General features: G+C 40.1%; 1 protein-coding gene across 1 annotated transcript in view; it reads right to left on the bottom strand.

The window, feature by feature from the left end:
* ELAPOR1 (endosome-lysosome associated apoptosis and autophagy regulator 1) overlaps positions 1-19,583 on the bottom strand; it is a 108,382-nt gene that overhangs the window by 9,118 nt on the left and 79,681 nt on the right. Inside the window, exons 9-15 of the mRNA XM_001381901.5 lie at positions 10,931-11,108; positions 9,751-9,879; positions 9,195-9,285; positions 7,333-7,438; positions 6,882-7,019; positions 5,945-6,208; positions 4,639-4,812 (exon numbers count right to left, since the gene is read on the bottom strand). Coding sequence (XP_001381938.2) covers positions 4,639-4,812; positions 5,945-6,208; positions 6,882-7,019; positions 7,333-7,438; positions 9,195-9,285; positions 9,751-9,879; positions 10,931-11,108 — 1,080 coding nt within the window. The remainder of the gene's footprint in view (positions 1-4,638; positions 4,813-5,944; positions 6,209-6,881; positions 7,020-7,332; positions 7,439-9,194; positions 9,286-9,750; positions 9,880-10,930; positions 11,109-19,583) is intronic.

Below are 19,583 nucleotides of genomic sequence, written 5' to 3'. Positions count from 1 at the left end.
TCTCCCTTACATGGTTGTTGTGAGGATTGAGTGAGATCATATTGTAAAGCCTGTAACCCAATACCTGGCACATAGTAGGCACTTAATAAATATTTATTTTGGAGGTAGCTGGGTGGCTTGGTGGATTGAGAGTCAGGCCCATAGAAGGGAGGTCCTGGGTTCCAATCTGACCTTAGACGCTTCTAGATGGGTGACCCTGGGCAAGTCACTTAATCCCCATTGCCTAGCCCTTGCTGCTCTTCTGCCTTGGAATCAATACACAGTATTGACCAAAGGTAAGAGTTTTAAAAGAAAAAAGTTTATTCCTTGACTTCCTTCTTTTCCCACTCTGGCACCACAGTAATTGCCCTCACAAGACAGCTAATATAGGGGTTCTTCAACAAGCCAAGCTGGTGGCTTGATCCCTGCCTACATTTTCTGCTCTGTTTCCTTTCCTGAGAAGACAATTAAGCATCATAAAATTGCTATTATAAAGTAATTGGTAAAATAAAATATCTTTATGGAAAAAAAAGAAGTGGCCTTGTGGGTTCAAGAGAACCAGAGATATAATACTTCCTAACTGACTTTGGCCAAAGGAAACTTTTTCACTGGAGAAAATGACCACTGGTCGGTGAATAACTGGGACTTATTTGAACTGTGCTGAGCCAAAATGAAATGTGGCTAAATCTTTTCAGAAGACTCAGGAACTGTTTTATGCCTTGTTGTGGCTTAATGGTCAGCTTCCCAGAAAAGACTATACCAGTAGTTCCAAGTCACTAAATTCTGTTTTGATTTCATTTTTATCAAATTGATTCTTGTGAGTATTCTGTATTAAGCATTCCTTTTGCAGGAAGGAAATAAATACCTGTCCCATACCCGATTCACATTATATATTGAGTGCCTCTCTAGTCCTCCTTTTTGGGAAAATCCTAGATAGGAACCAAAACCTAAGCTATAAGTAAATCAGTCTGGGGTAGAGAGTTAATTAGGTGACAAGAGTGGGGAAAGGGATGCTTAAGTCTCTTAAGGCTGCAGACCTTGTTCCAGAGCAGAGAGGTCCTTTCCTAGAGAAATGAGTACTTCAGCCTCTGTGGGCACATCAGTGGTTAATTATTATTATTTTTTTTTAAACCCTTGCCTCCCACCTTAGAATAAATACTATGTATTGGTTCCAAGGCAGAAGAATGGTAAGGGATAGACAATAGGGGGTGAAGTGATTTGCCCAGGATCACACAGCTAGGAAGAGTCTTAGTTCATATCTGAAACGAGCACCTCCCGTATTTAGGTGTTATTATTAGATGATTATTAGAAAGAGATGAGCAAATTGGCATAAGAAGACTAAGAGACTTAGTCCAAGACCCCACGAGGAAATAAACCTCAGAGGTGGAATGTCAAGTCTTCCTGACTAGTGACTATAAAATGAGGGGTTACAATGACTTTCAATATCCCTTTCAGCTCTAAATTTATGACTCTGGGATCCTATGTCATGTTGCTTCTTTTGTTGTTGTTAGGTTGTCTTCAGCCATGTTTAACTCTTCTTGAACCTGTTTGGAGTTTTCTTGGCAAAGATATTGGAGTGGCTGGCCATTTCTTTCCCCAGTTCATTTTATAGATGAGGAAACTGAAGCAAACAGAGTTAAGTGACTTCCCAGGAGCACCAAACTAAGAAGTATCTGGGAGTGATAAATGTTGGAAGGGATATGGGAAAATTGGAACATTAAAACACTCTCATTCTAAAGAGCAATCTGGAACCACATCCAAAAGGTCATAAAACTATCCATACATACCCTCTGACCCAGCAATACTACTACTGGTTCTATATCCCAAGGAGATCAGAGAGAGGGGAAAAGGACCTTATTTATACAAAAATATTTTTAGCAGTTCTTTCTGTAGTGGAAAAGAATTGGAAACAAAGGGGGTGCCCATCCATTGGGGAGTGACTGAATACGTAGTGATTTATGGTTGTAATGAAATAATATTACACCATAAGAAATGACATAGGTATCAAGTCAGCTCTGGGTGTGGAGAGGGAAGAGGGGAGGGAGAGAAAATAAATCATGCATCCATGGAAAAATATTTAAAAATTAAAAAAAATTAAAAATGACAAACAGGATAAGTTCAGAAAAACCTGGACTTATGAACTGATGCAAAGTGAAACGAACAGAACCAGCAGAACCAGGTAACAGAAATATTATATGATGATCAACTGTGAAGGACTTGATCATTATCAATGAAAGAAGGTTTCATGATAACCCAAATGGACTTATTATAAAAAAAAATGCTATCATCACCCAAAGAAGGAACTGTTGGAAAATGTTTCCAGATCAAACCACACTATTTTCCACTTTATTTCTTTCATTAGTTTTTAATTATATGTGTCTTCTGCCAAGGCATGGGGAATATGGAAATATGTATTGCCATATAAATATAAATATAAATATGCACTGGCATGCACTCTATCAGACTATTTACTGCTAGGGGAAGGAGGGAGGGAGAGAATCTGAATCACAAGATGTCAGTAAATAATGGTCAAAAATTGTTTCTGCAAGTAATTGGGGGTGGTGGTGGAATTTAAGGCCAGATTTGAACTCAGGAAGATGATTCCCTACCTCCACCCAGCACTCCATCTACTGTACCAACTCACTGCCGCCATATTGCCTCTACTAAACAGCAGTAAACACAATAGTCAAACCCAGGTCCTCTGTCTCAAGTACAGCCCCCTTCTTTTTACAGATAAAGAAAACAAAGTAGGTTAAGGGTCTTGCTCAGGGTCACAGGAAATAAGAAATGGAGAACCTTAGCCTTTGAACTACAAATATGGATTGTGATTCTATCACACATTGTGGCTTTCAGTCCCAACCTTGTATCCTCAGCGCACTTTAGTAGCACGTAGTATATGCCTACCCTCACATTATTGATAATTGTGTTAAAAGGACAGAGATGAAACCTTTTCCAGATCACGTTCCACACCATTGCCAGATTTTTCCTTATGTGTATTTACGTTCACAGTTCTTTAATGGCTCAAATAACCTCCTAGCAGCCACCAATAAAACCCACATGTCTTACCTTGTAGTTAAGGCTTGACTCCAACGTGACTCCAACTTTTTGGATTTTCACAGTACTACTCTGCTCTGGCAGACTGGATTTCTTAACCCTTCTCCATTTGGGTTCAGTGTTTTATTGACTTGAAAGCTTTTGCTTGTGCCATAACCGATGCCTGATATTCCCTTTCCATCCCCTCACCCCATTCTCTGCCAAATTCCTAAGAATCCTTCAAAACTCAATGAGCTTCAGCAATGTAATGATCTGGGGCAATCCTGAAAAACATGTGACACGGAAGGCTATTCGCCTCCAGAGAAAGAACTGTTGGAGATGGATGGATGGATGGATGGGGATCAGAAAATAATATCTTTCCCATCAGTGTATTTAAGGTTTTATTTGGGGGTTTTGGTTCTGTATGAGTGTGTTCTTACAACAATGATGAATATGGAAGTGTGTTTTGTGTGATAATAAAAATAAAATTAAAAATCAAATAAACCAAAAAACTCAATGAACTTCCAGGACAGTTAGGTGGCTCAGTGGATACAGAACCAGGCTTGGAGTCTGGAGGATCTGGATTCAAATTTGACCCTAGATACTTCCTAGTATGGGCAAGTCATTTAACCCCAATTCCCCATCATTTACTATCTTCTATATTAGAACTGATAGTTAGTACTAATTCTAAGACTGAACCTAAGGGTTTTTTAAAAATTACTAAATTCGTTTCCTAAATCCTGGGCACCTAGGTAGTACAGCCAGTCAAGAAGACTTGAGTTCAAATCTGACCTTAGATACTAGTAGCTCCATGACCCGGGGCAAATCACTTAACATGTTTGCCTCAGTTTTCTCAATTATAAAATGAGGATAATAGGGGGAAGCTGGGTAGCTCAGTGGATTGAGAACCAGGCCTAGAGATGGGAGGTCCTAGGTTCAAATCCGGCCTCAGACACTTCCCAGCTGGGTGACCCTGGGCAAATCACTTGACCCCCATTGCCTAGCCCTTACCACTCTTCTGCCTTGGAGCCAATACACAGTATTGACTCCAAGACGGAAGGTAAGGGTTAAAAAAAAATGAGGATAATAATAGCACTTACCTTCCAGAAGTTATAAGGATCAAATGAGACAATATTTTTAAAAAGCACTTAGCACAGTACCTGGCATATACTAGGTTTGATATAAATGCTTCTTCTTTTTCTGCCCCCCCCCCATCTCTTTAGTTTAAAATGATTTTTCCTTTTCTGGAACCCTAAAAAGCACTTTATTCCTCTCGTGCACTTATTTTACTTTTTTGCATAGCTAGTCTTTTATATATGATGCCCTTTTACTAAATCATAAACTCTATGAAAATAGGGATCACATCTTACTCATTTTAATATCTTCTTCAGCATCTGGCTTAATGCTTTGCACTTGGGCATTTAATCAATGTTTATTGAATTCTATTTTCAAAAACAGTTTAAAAAAAAGATAATCTCAAAGTTTTAATTATTCAAGAAAAGAAAATGACCTGGAGGGAGAAAGAGCTTTCCTACTTTTTTTCTGGGCCATCAAATATTTAGTCCCTCTCTGATCAGTAGTCTTTCCCAGGTTTTCTCCCCACACATACACTTGCAGACATTTTACCTGGTGTCCACAGAGGCTGAGGGTAAAGTGGTGAAAATACTTGAGCCCTTTGGAAGTAAAGCTTGGTCCCCCAGACAAAGAGAGAGGATTTGCCAAGGCGAAGAAATCATAGTTGAAAATTCTGGCTGTATTGATGATGGAGAAGGTACAGTCGTTGAAACAGAGTGAATGGATCTGCAGGAAGGAATGGGGCAAGGTCAGCCTGTTGGGCCCTCCTGGCACTGATTTGGAGAACAAATCAGAGCTCTTCCGGGGAAGGCTGGGACTGGAACTCAACCAGGCATTTTCTCCAATGTGAACCAGCCCAAAATAAGAAGAGGGAGAAGGAAGTTTGAATAAGGACTGAATTGCAATACAGGGCTGATGATAATGAGTGATCATAATTTCTATCCTTGGAAAATGGAACTCTCAAAATATAATCGTCATATTTAATTTAAGACATAGCTTCCTTATTTTATAGCAGAGACAAAAGAACCACAGGTAGGCTGAGAGAACAGGAGTCTCCTCCTGACCCTCAACTCCATCCCTTTTCGTCATCCCTGACTCACAGGTGATTTGCAGGTTTTCATAAAAGTAATACTTTGGCAGACAGCCTAAATCTCCTATTTCACCTCTCTTCCCCCAGTTTCAGTTCTGAGGTTTCTGTGAACAGACTGACCACCCACCCACAGCTCCTCTCTTTCTCCTAATCTTATTCCTTGCTCTGTTTTAAGGAAGCCATTCAGAAGCATTAATAGCCAACCGTAATCGGCATTCATGGAGCATATCTTTTCATTCATATTTGAGCCTGGACACCATGCTGTGCCATGGCAAGAGAGGGATGGATGTGGTAAGAGTTCCCTCTGTGTCTTAGGAGACAGTGATGGTAATTCTCCCCTAGAGAAAAAGTTAAGATTCTCAAAAGTGGACTGGGCAAATTGTTAATAAAAAATCAAGCAGGATTAGACTTAAATGGAATAGAAACTTGGGAGAACCAGGAATCTACACAAATGTTCACTTGTTAGGCCCCTGCATAAAAATATCATTTCCCTCTGGGTTTCCATAGTTACTAATCTCTCTTATTTATCCCTAAAAGAACAGGGTAAAATGAACTTAATTCCATGCCATCCCCTGAAGGTTAGAGAGAGACGTGGGCTCTGAAAAAGTAAGGGTATATCATCCATAGGGCCAACATGTCTTATGGCTCTAGCATCCTGGGTACATGCCAAGCCATGTTAGAGCTCAGATACTTAAGAGCTCTTTGACTTGCCTAAAGAGCAATCAATATGACATGGGAAGTGAATGAGTAAAGTTGATTGGGTGGTACCTTATTACTCTGGGTCCCTGGACCGCAGGGTACACAGGCCTGGATACCATAGGGCTGGTGTGCCCTCAGGAATGTGTTAGCTGGACAGGGGTAGCAGGCCCCAGAGTTTCGATTGATGTAGTGGCCAGCAGGACAAGAAGTGCAGGAGGAGCCAGAGTCAGAGGACTCCAGGGCACAGATGCGGCAGTAGGAGGCCACGCCATCCATGACATTGGTGACATTGATGGAGTAGAGTTTGGCAACATCATTGGTGTACTTCCGACCCTGGAACCAAGAGAGCAAGGAAAAAAGATAAAAAGGATAATAAGTATTTGAGTTCCAGGGGAAGAACCCACAATGGAGGCTCTTAGATAACAACAACAGATTGATCTCTTATCCTATAATTCACAAATAAGGCGAGAAATATTCTACTGGGTTTACTTTACTCATTCTGCCATTCAACAAATAATTCGCTAAAAACCTATTATATAAGGCACTTCCCTCCATTTGAACACAGAGTGAGATCTAGAAATAGGCACAAAGGATATTGTTCTTGGATAATCATGATTTATTACATATTTATATAATATAGGTATTATGTGCATAGTATATCATTATTAAAAAAACAACCCAAAAAACCCACCAACAACAGAGGTTGTTAGGTTCTGGGATTGGTTATCTAGGAGAGTTATGGTACCACTTACCCAGGAGAACATTAGGAATAAGATAGATCCCTACTTGCCTAGTCTGGGTTATTTATCCAGTTAGGAGAAATAAGTATCCCAGCTTGGTTATGAGGTTATAAGTGAGCGATCTCTTAAAGTTCTCCTAAACCTAGTGTTCTAAGCATCAGTTCCCCTCCTAGGCTAGTCCTGACAATTCTTCCTTGCTCAAACTGTCTCTTCCTGATCAATGATGCTTCCTGGGGATGAGAGCTGGGGTAAGTGGAGGGACTTACTGTTTCATGGAAGGTGGTCCTCTGGAAGGCCCAGGTGAAGCTCATGCTGGAGTTCTTCTCAATGATGTATGTATAGGACTGTTTGCCCTTGGGGCCCTTCCATGTTTCCACTGGAGTGTTGGTCCTGGAATTCATTCCCTAAATCCAAAACAGAGATGGAATTTTTACACTGCAGTCTGAACCCTCCCTCTACCTACCCTGGTCTCTCCAACCCATCTTCCTTATGGCAATGAATGAATAAAGAAGCAGAGCATGATGCCCTAATTAGAATGATCACAAGACTCAAAATGAGTCTATTAGTACTCTGAGAACAAGAATGGCATCTCCTCATGGCACTGAAATACCATTCCTTTCCCCACCCCACCCCACACTGATCAATGCAGTTAGTGGATGAGGATAACCCTCCCTCTAGTCCCAACAAGAGCTTCAATAGGCCAGGGAAGCAACCTACCACCATGAAATAAAGCTCGCAGTTCACGGAACACACAGTCTCAAAGACAAAAGTAATTCTGGCCACTTCTTTATTTTCTGTGTCTGCCATCACTGAATGTGGAGGGCTGTGGGAGCAGAAGTCAAATGTCATTTCTGGGGGACCATAAATAATTATTTAAAAAAAGAGCAGCATAGGCTAAAAGGAAGAGGGGGGCAGGATGAGGTGCGGGGTGCTCTGGAAGAAGGCCACAAGTCTCTAGCCTCATTTCTTTAATGAAGACCTGACTATATATACCCAGAAGATCACATCCCATCAGGATCTCTATGCTGAGGGTACAACAGTCCTTCCCTTCCCTAAATGTGTCTGAAAGTTCAGACTTATGGGAACCAAGAGAAACAGCTTTGAGGGTTATCTGAAGATGACAATGCACTTGACCGAAGCAGAACTCTCTTGAAAACTAACAAAAATCCTAAAAATTTAGATAATCCTCTCATGATGGGATTCAAATGAAAGGAATACTTGGAGAGTAGGAAGGAGGAAAAGGTGACATTACACTGGCAAAGGGGAAGTTGGTCAGTTGACCAGTCCCTCAAAAACACAAATGGAAGAAAGAATTCACATTGGCTCTGGAGAAATCCAGTTCCAACTTTGCCTCCCATTCTGGCTCTCCACTTTGGAGCTGAGGGTCTCACATTCTCAGGTCTTCTGTTCTTAAAGTGATGGTTCTGTCTGCCATTGGATGAGGATGCCCTTAGCTGGGCTCACAGGGGCCCAAGGCCAGGAAAATCAGAATTTTAGTGCTGAAAGAAACTTGAAAGAACATCTAGTCCAACCCATTTGTACACATAAGGTGGCAGGCTCAAGAGGATTAAGTGATTTGTGCAAGGTATAAAAGTGATTTATAAATCACTTATATAAAAAGGATATAAAGCTGTGACTAGACACCCAAGTCTCTTTACTTTTAGTCTAACACTTCTACCATTATAGCTTATTGTAACCTCCTTAAAAAGGGAAGAGGAAATATTTAAGTAATACTTCTTGGCCAACGAGAACAACAGAATGAAAAAAAAGGGATAATCCCTCTTCTCAGGCTACTTCCAAAAGACAGGATAGGCTAGAAACCCATCATGAACATGAGGAAGGAGAGGCCAGATTTCAATGTCCTTTCTGTAACTGTGAGGGACAAGAATGCGAGCTGGCAACACTGTGTATTGGGAGAAAAACTGGCCTGCCCATGAGTCACGAACATCTGTTATGGAGTATGAAATGATTAAAATAAAAGCTATTTCTTTTTTAAACTGTAAAACTTTAACTGAAAGGAAACCCGGAGCTCCAGCAGCCTGAAACTGACTAGCCTCTCTCAGACTCTGAATCGAAATCCCCTCATAAACCCTGTGCCAGAAGTAGGGGCGTGGCTACTCCCTAGCATGGGATTGGTCCAATTCAAGACCAATCCCAGGCCAGGAAGTTGGGACATGGTCCGACCCCCAGCATGGGATTGGTTGGGCGGAATCCCTGAGGCAAGCTGCCGGAGGCAGTTTCCCTGGCAACAACATTTTGAAACTTACAAGTAGGTCTCTAACTGAGGAGTTGTGTAACTTTGGCCACTTAGACACCCTGAGCCTTAGTTTCCTCATCTGTAAAATAAAGTTTTGGACTAATCTCCAACATTCCTTCCAGCTTTGACATAACTTTGTTGAATAGCAAGACCAATAGGGGGCTATGCAGGCTAAACTTGTGTGTGCCTCAGTTAGGAAACTGATTTAATTCTGATCCAATGGATTTCAAGCCTCACAGCTCCTTAGAAAAATGTAGCATTTTGTGATTTACATGTGGCAGCTTCAACTGCAACCCCTTCTCTGGTAGCTTATATTCCTCACCTGAATCCTGGTACAACCAGCGTAAGGATCATGAAATCATTATCTGAAGCTCCAGCAGCTGTATAAATATGGTCACCAGCTACCTCCCAGCCTGGAAAATCAGGGAGAAGAGTGACCAATAGGATAGATTATAATTAAACTTGGAGAAGGAGGCAAAATGAGTTTTGGAAATGGGAAGAATTTCCTTGGTCCCCAGTTAATGTGGTCCATGAGGTGATCTTGTTTCTTTGGTCAAAGACTTTGAAATTAGGGACTAGTTGGCTCAGTTGATAGAAAACCAGTCTGGGAGATGGGGGAGTCCTGGGTTCAAATGTGACCTCAGATACTTCCAAGCTATGTGACCCTTGGCAAGTCACTTAACCCCAATTGCCTAGCCCTTACCACCCTTTGTCCTTGGAACTGATATTTAGTATTGATTATAAGAGTGAAGGGGAGGGCTTTAAAAGAAGAGGCAAAAAAAGGAATAAGGCATCAATAACAATAACATCAATATCATAGTGCCCCCAAGGTGAACAGATAGAGTTGTAAGGGGGTGGGGGGAAGGAGGGGTCCTTACCAGCCATGCCCTTGTACTCAAAATTGATTCCACTAAGAACAGTAGTTTCCATATTTGTGGGTAATGTGTTCCACCATTTGTATTCAAATCCCAGGGCTGGTTCAGTCCCAGCTGGGCAGTTGATACAGCCTGACAGGAAGTGAAACACAAGAGTTAACTGAGAAAGAAGACTCTATTGACTCAAAATGGAGCTGCAGCTATGTTGGTTAATGACAATAAGAGCCAGAGAGTGAAAAAAAGATGCAGGGCTAAGTTCTGTTCTAAAAAACACTCAATTCCTTGCCTCAAAAAGCTAATTCTCATTCACTATTATTTAATAAACTCCAAAATGACAAAAAAAAAGGGACCTGAATTTTTTAGGTCAGTTTATAGGCAGATTCAGATACAGAGAATGATGAGAGCAATGGCAAACAAACAAACAAACAAAAAACCAGAGAAATGTGGGATGCCCGCAAGTTCAGGCTTCTCCCAAAATTTTTCAAACTAAGACCCTGGTGTATCTTATAGTTCAGGACATCTTTAAACCCGTCATACCCAGTTCATAGTATTGGATGTAATATCCTAAGGTTGAAATGTGAAGAAACCATCCCCCAATCTTTTCTTCTCCATCATTCCTGGACTCTGCTGTGTCAAATTAGGCTACTATCTTGGGTTAGGAAACCTAGTGATAACATTTTTAGCATAGCTTTTGTTGTTAAGACCCAGGCACCTAACATTGAAGTGTTTCTTGCATATTTGTGCCAGTGTCTATAAGATTTCACTACTAGAAGGGAGGGAAGAAATCTTCAAGTTTAACTCTAGTATGAACTGGATCAAATTGCTAACCATCTTTGAGAGGGGGGAGGGAAGGAAGGTAGGGAGAAAATTTGGATCTTCAAATTTTGGAAAACATACGTTGAAAGTTGTTATTACATGTAATCAGGAAAATAAAATCTCTGAATGAAAAAATAATAATGGTTTGACTCTGAAGGGGATGGCACTAGAACACAGGTGTCCTATATCCCAGGATGGCATTCATGCCTGTGCTTCCCCTCAGGTCAGAGGTATCTAGTTCTTAACACAATCCTCAGGAGATAAGAAGGCTGGGTTCAGTGTCCATGGGGGTATTATCAGTCTACTCATAGGACCCCCTTCAAGAGGGTACAATAGGTCAGAACATGAGGTAAGGAGTACAGGTTACCTGAGCCATTGGAGAAAGAGCCATAGGGACAAGGTTCGCAGGTGCTGGTGTTGGTTTTAAAGAAACCTGGGTTACAGGGTGGGCAAAGGGTTTTCATTCCAGAGGCTGGAAGTTTCACTGCTCCCGCAAGATCCTCACTGCAAATTTTGGGTTCTGCCCATTTGTACATGAGCTGTGTCTGGAAAAGGAAAAACAAAAAGGACAAAAGATTGCTAGTCGTTCACCTTGTAGGATTCACAACATATTAAAAGGGTCCAATGAATAAACAATGAGATTCCATTAGAAATCAACAGGCAGTGGGCAACTAATTCATTCACTCATTCATGTACCCATCAATCATTTTTTTATGACTAGTATATGTAAGCCACAGTTCTAGGCACAACAGAGGAGAGACAAAGATAATTAAATTATCCATGGAAAGTATTGGAACTACTATGTTAAACTAAATATATACTTGGATAATTGAATATATACTTGAAATAAGTATATGTAATAGAGTCGTAGTTTTGCATGTAACTTTCTTTTCTGCATTGTATATGGAAACGTTCATGTTTGGTGAGGTACGCCAAGCTCATAATAATAAAAAAGAAAATTTAGCAAAATATATAAAATAATATATTTTTAATGTATCATCTGTGCCCACAGAAAGCATCCAACTTGGAAGGGAGGGGACATTATAAATATGTTTCACTATACAATAATGACATAATATTTTCTCCATAAATTTTTTTGGTTGAAATAGCTGAATTATTTATATATATATATATATATATATATGTAATCTTATTTAATTGCTAAAATTTCTAATATCCTGAAATTACTCTATATTTTATAGGCCCCAGAATATATCCTGACATAGAGAATAATGTAAGTAAGACTGGGGCAGGAAAAGTACTAGATTTTTAGAAGGAGTTCAAGTTTTTTCTTAAATTTTTCATTTCAAAACCTTACTGTAGCTTACGGTCAAGGCATCCTTAAGCCCACCAAATACTGGTCATACCATTTGGCATATAATTTGCATGTAACCTACTAGGGTAAAAATATCCAGAAATCAGTGGCTCACTGACCTCTGCTGTGTCAATTGGGTCAATCATAGGCCAGAAAAACTCCTGAGTTACTCTCTCCTCCATGGTTAGAAAGCCACGCAAGCTATGTAACTACTGGTAAAATCACATGGGTTTTTTAAAGTGGTTTTGGTTTGTGTTACATTGATAATTTTTCTGATTTTTACCAGACTTTGATACATGATATGAACCTAACTTGGTTATGATGAATTAGCTAATATTTTATTTAATACTTTTACATTTACACTCATTAGGGAAACTGGGCTATAATTTTCTTTTTCAGTATTATCTTAGCTAGGAATAAAGGTCACTACTTGAGAGGTAGTGTGAAAAAGGAGACAGAAAGCTGATTTCACAGTCAGAAGACCTGGGTTCAGGTGTTGCCTCCAACATATAGTTGTTATATGATCCTGGGCAAGTTCTAATTTAAGTCTTGGTGCCCCAGATAGAGGATCCTCAACAGATAAGCTTTTGTTGTTTATTTCTTTTTCAATCATGTCTGATTCTTTCTGACCCCTATTGGTGTTTTCTTGGCAAAGATCCCAGAGCACTTTGCCATTTCCTTCCTCAGCTCATTTTACTGATGAGTAAATTGAGAACTACAGGGTTAAAATACTTGCTCAGGGTCATACAACTAAGAAAAGTCTGAGGCAGAATTTGAACTGCATTAGAGCTGCACACTACTACGCTATCTGCCAAAGAAACTGTACAACCCCAGATTTGTTTTCTGAGAGGTGTCTGAACCATAGGGTGGGCTTCTGGAAGTCTTCAGGAGTCTAGGAAAAGTAGAGTTCATGAGAGAACAATTATACCAATTGTTCCTGGACTAACATTGAATCCTTCATGTGGTTTCCATGGGGTAGAATAATGGCTATCCTAAATCTAATATGTATATTAACCTTATAAATATTATCATTCATCCAATATGAAAGAAAGAAAGAGAGAGACAGAGAGAGAGAGAGAGCGAGAGAGAGAGAGAGAGAGAGAGAGAGGGGGGGGGGAAGGAATGAAGAAAGAAAGAAAATCTGTACAAGAAAGAAAGATGTAACTAAAATCAAAGACTAGATTATTTTTTAAAACTATGCTAGACAAAAAACCTGATATGTGGGGGCAGCTGGGTGGCTCAGTGGGTTGAGAGCCAGGCCTAGAGAGGGGAGATCCTAGGTTCAAATCTGGCTTCAGACACTTCCCAGCTGTGTGACCCTGGGCAAGTCACTTGACCCCCATTGCCTAGCCCTTACCACTCTTCTGCCTTGGAGCCAATACACAGTATTGACTCCAAGACGGAAGGTAAGGGTTTAAAAAAATTTAAAAAAAAAAACCTGATATGTAAGTAATTATTAAAAATTTACAAAGCTAACTCCATCCAGGATGGAGAGTCAAAGGCTATGAATAGTTTTCCAAAGAAGAAACGCAAATTGTTCATAACCATTTGAAAAATACTTAATCTTATTAAAAATTAAATAATTACAAATTTGAGGTGTCATCTCACATCTATCAAATTTGCAAAAATAATGAAAGGCAATGATACTTATTGCTAGCAGTTATGAATAAACAAGAACACTTATTCAGTTCTACTGAAATTACAACCTTGTAGAATCATTTTTGATAACAATCTAATAGAATGAATTTAAAGTTTTAAAAAAATCATACTCAATAAAACCCAGTAATTCTGTGGTTGGGAAAACATCATGAGAAACAACAAAAAGTGCTATTTGTCAAAGATTTATACTAAAGTATTATATGTATAACCCAGACTTGTCTGGGCATGCCTAGATTTCTTAACATGGAGGAGACGTTTGTGGGCAAGTCCAAATTGTCTAACATGGATGATATTGAGCCCCCAACTATGTAGGTAGGTGGCTATGCAACAATTTTAAAAATTAAATTAAAAAAATTTTTTTAATTAAAAAAAGCTCTCTCTCCTCTCCCTCTCTCTCTCTCTCTCACTCACTCTCTCTCTCTCACTCTCTCTCTCTCTCTCACTCCCTCACTCTCTTTTTCCTATCTCTGTCTTTCTCTCCTCTCTCTCTCTCTCTCTCTCTCTCTCTCTCTCTCTCTCTCTCACTCCCTCACTCTCTTTTTCCTATCTCTGTCTTTTGCTCCTCTCTCTCTCTCTCTCTCTCTCTCTCTCTCTCTCTCTCTCTCTCACTCCCTCACTCTTTTTCCTATCTCTGTCTTTCTCTCCTCTCTCTCTCTCACTTTCTCTCTCTCTCTCTCTCTCTCTCTCTCTCTCTCTCTCACTCTCTCTCTCTCTCTCACTCCCTCACTCTTTTTCCTATCTCTGTCTTTCTCTCCTCTCTCTCTCTCACTCTCTCACTCTCTCTCTCTCTCTCTCTCTCTCTCTCTCTCACTCTCTCTCTCTCTCTCTCACTCCCTCACTCTCTTTTTCCTATCTCTGTCTTTCTCTCCTCTCTCTCTGTCTCTCTCTCTCTCTCTCTGTCTCTCTCTCTCTCTCTCTCTCTCTCTCTCTCTCTCTCTCTCTCTCTCTCTCTCTCTCCTCTGCCCCCTCAACCCACAGACTTAATGGCTAACATAGTTTTTTCTCTTCATTCCTTCCTGATATATCCAAAATATAAAGACAACAGTTTGGGGCAGAGAAAGAACCTTATTGGAGTAACTTAAAAGTTATTTATACATTTTATGGATGGAATTTCATTTGTATAAATAACTATGAAGCAAGTTTGGTTTATTATGTTGGTGTACAATTTGTTTTACAGTGAATCATGAAAGATGGCAGAAAGATGGACCCTCTCTGAGGATCTTCTCAAATTAACCTTAAAATAGATACTGGAGTGACAGAACCAACAAGGGGATGGAGTGAAGCAACTCTCCTGCAGAAAACAACTTGGAAGGTAGGCAGAGAGGATCTTTTTTGTTGGGTTAGAGGAAAGCACAGCTGGAAGCAAAGCCACACCAAAGAGTACCAACCACTAAACTCCTACTCCAGGTTCTGGACCCGGGCACCAGCCAACTTCAAGACTCTGAAACCTTGCCTAAGCCAACTCCCACATCTTGAAGTTCTAAGCCCTAGCACAAGCCTGCAGTGAATCCCCAAGCTCTCATATAAGGCAGTCCATGGTGCCTGGTCCATTTGAACCTAAGGGGTAGCCCAGAGTCATTGCCCAAGCCAGTGATGAGGCCCCAAGCTCTATCAAAGGGCAGTCCACAGTGCACCTGGCTGGTATAAGCCTTGAATGAGGCTTTGAATCTATGTCCAAACTGGCAATGAAAATCCAAACCCCAGCACAACCCCAGAGCAAGGCAGTCTGTGCCTGGCTGGTGCTAGCCTAAGAGAGATACCCAGAGCCCTGCCCAAGGCTACACCAAGGCTCCAAGCCCAAAGTGAGGTCCAGAGCCCCTGCCCAGGCTTGAGGTGAGGTCCGGAGCTCACAAGGTACCTCACAGTGCTCTGAGCCCTGCAAGCCATCAGCAATCCCTAGAGGAGATTGAATCAGCAGTGAGAGGTGGCTTTCAGAGCTCCCAGCTCACAGGCCAGGCCATCATACCACCTTGGATAAACTGAAAGTCCCAGAAACCCATAGCTGAGGGTGGCAGCAAGGAAAAACTGAAGTTTAAGAGAGTGTTCCCCCTACCCTGAGAACAGATCCCACCTTTAAGATAAAAGTAAAAGTAAAAAAAGGAGGAGCTGAGAAAATGAGTAAACAGAAAAAAGAAACCTAACCATAGAAAATGTTTAGGGAGACAAAGATGAGCAAGGCATAGACTCAGAAGGGGACAGTGAGATAAAAGAAGCCACACGCATATCAGAGAAAAATAGGAATTGTTCTCAGGAAGAGAGCTCAAAAAGGAATTCGAAAATCAAATAAGAGAGGCAGAAGAAAAATGGGGAAGAGAAATGAAAGTAATGCAAAAAGAGCAGAATTGGCCAAATGGAAAAAGAGGCATAAAAAACAATGAAGAAAGGAGTTACATAAAAAGTGGAATTGGCCAAATGGAAAAAGAGGTTCAAAAATCTAATACAGTAAATCATAAAAGAAGGCAGCTTGTGCACAGTTCAGTGGATAGAGGTCCTGCAGTCAGAAAGCCTTGAATGCAAACTGGGCCTCAGATACTCACTAGCTGTGTGATCCTGGGCAAATCAATTAACCTCTGTTTGCTTTAATCCACTGGAGAAGGAAATGACAAACCACCTCAGTGTCTTTGCCAAGAAAACTCCAATGGTCCAAGTCAGACACAACTGAACAACAACAAGGGAACCTTTGAAGGATTTGAGTGGAGAAATCTGGCCAGATTTGGGAAGAGGAAGGAAGAGGCATTTTGAAGGGAAAGTTAAGTTCTGTTTTGGATATGCTGAGTTGGAAGTGCTATTAGAACAAAGATGTCTTATAAATAATTGGATGAATGCAATAAATAACTAAAAAGTCCTAAAAGTTTTCTTGCTTCTTTTCTTCCTGCTTTTATCTACTTTATTCTCTCTCCTTTCAATCTACCTTTTGTACAACTTCCAGAAAAATCTTTCTTATTTTCTGTCATCTATTCTGGTTTCAACTTCATGAACTTTCTGCTTCCTTCAGAATAAGTTCATCATGCAAAAATCTTATCATAGTGCAGATTAAATAGGTTTTGATGCTCAACATCTTCAGTTCTCCCTCCCTTCTGATTGGAGGGCTGGAGAATGGAGCAATACATTTTCCCCAAAGTTTTCCTTATAAGACTCAGAACTTTCTAGGCATCTCTTCATTTTCCATTAGCAATTTCAACTCTGGTATTCCTGATTCCACACCCCTGATCCCAGCCTTTTCAGCTTTCTTTTGTGTATTGTCTTCTCCCATTAAATAGTAAGCTCCTTGAGGTCATGGACTACTTTCTTTTTCTTATTTGTATCCCTAACACCTTGCACAGAGCCTGGCACATAGTAGGTAGGCACTTAAAAATGTTTATCCACTATTATACAAAGATCTAATCATGTTGTTCTGCTCAAATATCTTCACTGGTTCCCTGTTACCTACCAAATAAATTAGAAACTTCCTCTTGCTGGTGTCCAAGTCTCTCTACAACCTGGCACCCAACTTTCTCTCCCTTTGCAGACTTATTTCCGTTTCTATTCATGTGCTTGAGAAAAAGAAAACAATTCTGTTTCTCTAAATGAACACAATGTGGGGGGCTCAGTGGATTGAGAGCCAGGCCTAGAGATGGGAGGTCCTAGGTTCAAATCTGGCCTCAGACATATCCTAGCTGTGTGACCCTAGGCAAGTCACTTAACCCCCATTGCCAATACACAGTATTGATTCTCAGACAGAAGGTAAGGGTTTATTAAAAAAAAGTAATACTAATACATAAATAAACAAATAAACATTATGTATCTCTGATGAAGGTCTTATAAAAATATGGAGAATTGAGTCAAATTTATAAGAATGCAAATCATTCCTCAATTGATAAATGATCAAAGGATCTGAATAGGCAGTTTTCAGATGAGGAAATCAAGGCAATATATAATCATGAAAAAAATCCTCTAAATTGCTCTTGATTCAAGAAATGCAAATTAAAAACAACCCTGAGGTACCACCTCATAACTTATCAGATTGGCAAATATGATAGAAAAGGAAAATAATAAATGCTGGAGGGTACGTGGCAAAATTGGGACAAGAATCACAGCCAGTGGATTTGTGAACTGATCCAATCATTCTGGAGAACAATTTGGAATTATATCCCAGAGGCTTTAAAACTATGTGTATCCTTTGACCCAGCAATACCCAGTTTTGAATCTTATACTCAAGTCAAAGGAGAAAGGGAATGATATCTTTTATCTGAAGACCACAAAGACCTTTATATACTGGTCATCTTCCCAGTCAAACAAAAAGTATTAAGCAGTTATTTCCTCCTAGGCACTGGGTATATAATAACAAAGAATGAAATAATCCCCCTTTACGATGAATTTATATTCTAATTCCCAATGCCCTGTCTTCTCTCCTCTTGCTCCAGAATCCTCCCTTGTAATAAAAACAGATAATTCAGCAAAACAGAGCAACAAGGGCAGGAGCATATATATGATGTCATATACCTCTTGCACCTGTCATCCATGACCTGTATCCCGAGAAGAAGGCATGTTTGACCACCAGTCTTCTGAAGTCAAGACTGTCCATGCTATGATGATAATCACATTAAAAAAAATTACTTGAATGAGGCCAGTTGGTGTATAAGTGGGGAGGCTGTGAAGCAGAGACATCAAACTGTGGCCCCAGAGCCAAATGTATCACTTAAGAATTTCCACACTCAGTCATGAGGCAAGAATAGAGGAAAAAAATGTTTTTTCATTATAACTTGAATTGATGCTATGATTGAAAGTATTTATTATTTTAATCACAGCATACACACAGAAATAATGGATGGATAATGTTTAGTTCTATTCAGAATGCTAATTAAATTATGCTTTGTCATTTTTGGAAAAAATGTCAGGAATCCTATGTTCATGAAGTGGTGAAGGCTGGTTCCCAACTTTAATCACATTACATTTGCTGTGAGAATCCAGATGCCTAGATTATTAAGATCACACTTCCTGTGCGCTTCATGCTATAACAGCATTCCTTCTACAAAATGTCTCCTTAGAAGAATCTGGAAAAACAGGAGAATTGGGGGCAGTGGGGTAGCTTAGTGGAGCTAGACCTAGAGATGGGAGGGCCTGGGTTCAAATCTGATCACAGACACTTCCCAGCTGTGTGACCCTGGGCAAGTCACTTTTACTATTCTTCTGCCTTGGAACCAATACACAGTATTGATTACAAGATGGAAGGTAAGGATTTAAAAAAACAAACAAACAAATAAACAAACAAAAACAGAAGAATCAACCTATGCAGACTGGTCAACAGCATCCTGGTATGGAATTAATTGGGTTTCAGAACCCTTCTGTTTCCCAGAAACCACTTGGGAAAAGGGATAATCAACCCAGGCAAGGAATAAATAACAATAGCCTTGAAAAGAGACACCTGCCTTTATTGTGTGGTTATAGAAAGAAAATAAGCTAGATGATGCTATATATGACTGTGATGCATGGACCACTATCCTCTCAGAAGGATCAGATTTGCAGGGGACCCAAAGGACAATGGGAAAAAACAGTGTGAGCACCATCAGGTTGCAGCATGTTATCAGTGATGTGTGCAAGAAGAGGCATAAAAGATATTATCTCAAAAGATGGGAACTAATAATAAACATTGTTGTAGTTATTATTGTTGGTTCTTTGGTTTTGAAGAAGACTAATGACATCATGGGGTGATGTCTTGACTTGTGAGTGGATTGGATTTAAGTGAGACAGCATTGTAAGGGTTGTGAAAGGCAGGCACACCACATTGCTTTCACTGTTGGTGGAGCCGAGAACTGGCACAACCATCCTGGAAAGCAATACAGAATCATGCTAAGCTAGTGACTGATAGATTTATACTCTTTCACCAGGGAACCCAATGCTAGGTCTATTCTCTTAGGAGGTAAAAAATAAAAAATGGTTCTCATAGACACCAAAATATTCTTAGCAACAATTCATGTAGAAAGTGATGCTTGAAACGCTATCCACATCCAGAGGAAGAACTGTGGGAGCAGAAACACAGAAGAAAAACAACTGCTCGATCACATGG

Source organism: Monodelphis domestica, chromosome 2 (genome assembly GCF_027887165.1).
Source record: "Monodelphis domestica isolate mMonDom1 chromosome 2, mMonDom1.pri, whole genome shotgun sequence".
NCBI classification, from domain to species: Eukaryota; Metazoa; Chordata; class Mammalia; order Didelphimorphia; family Didelphidae; genus Monodelphis; species Monodelphis domestica.
Note: the sequence above shows the minus strand (reverse complement) of the source record. Positions and strands in the feature narration are given on the sequence as shown.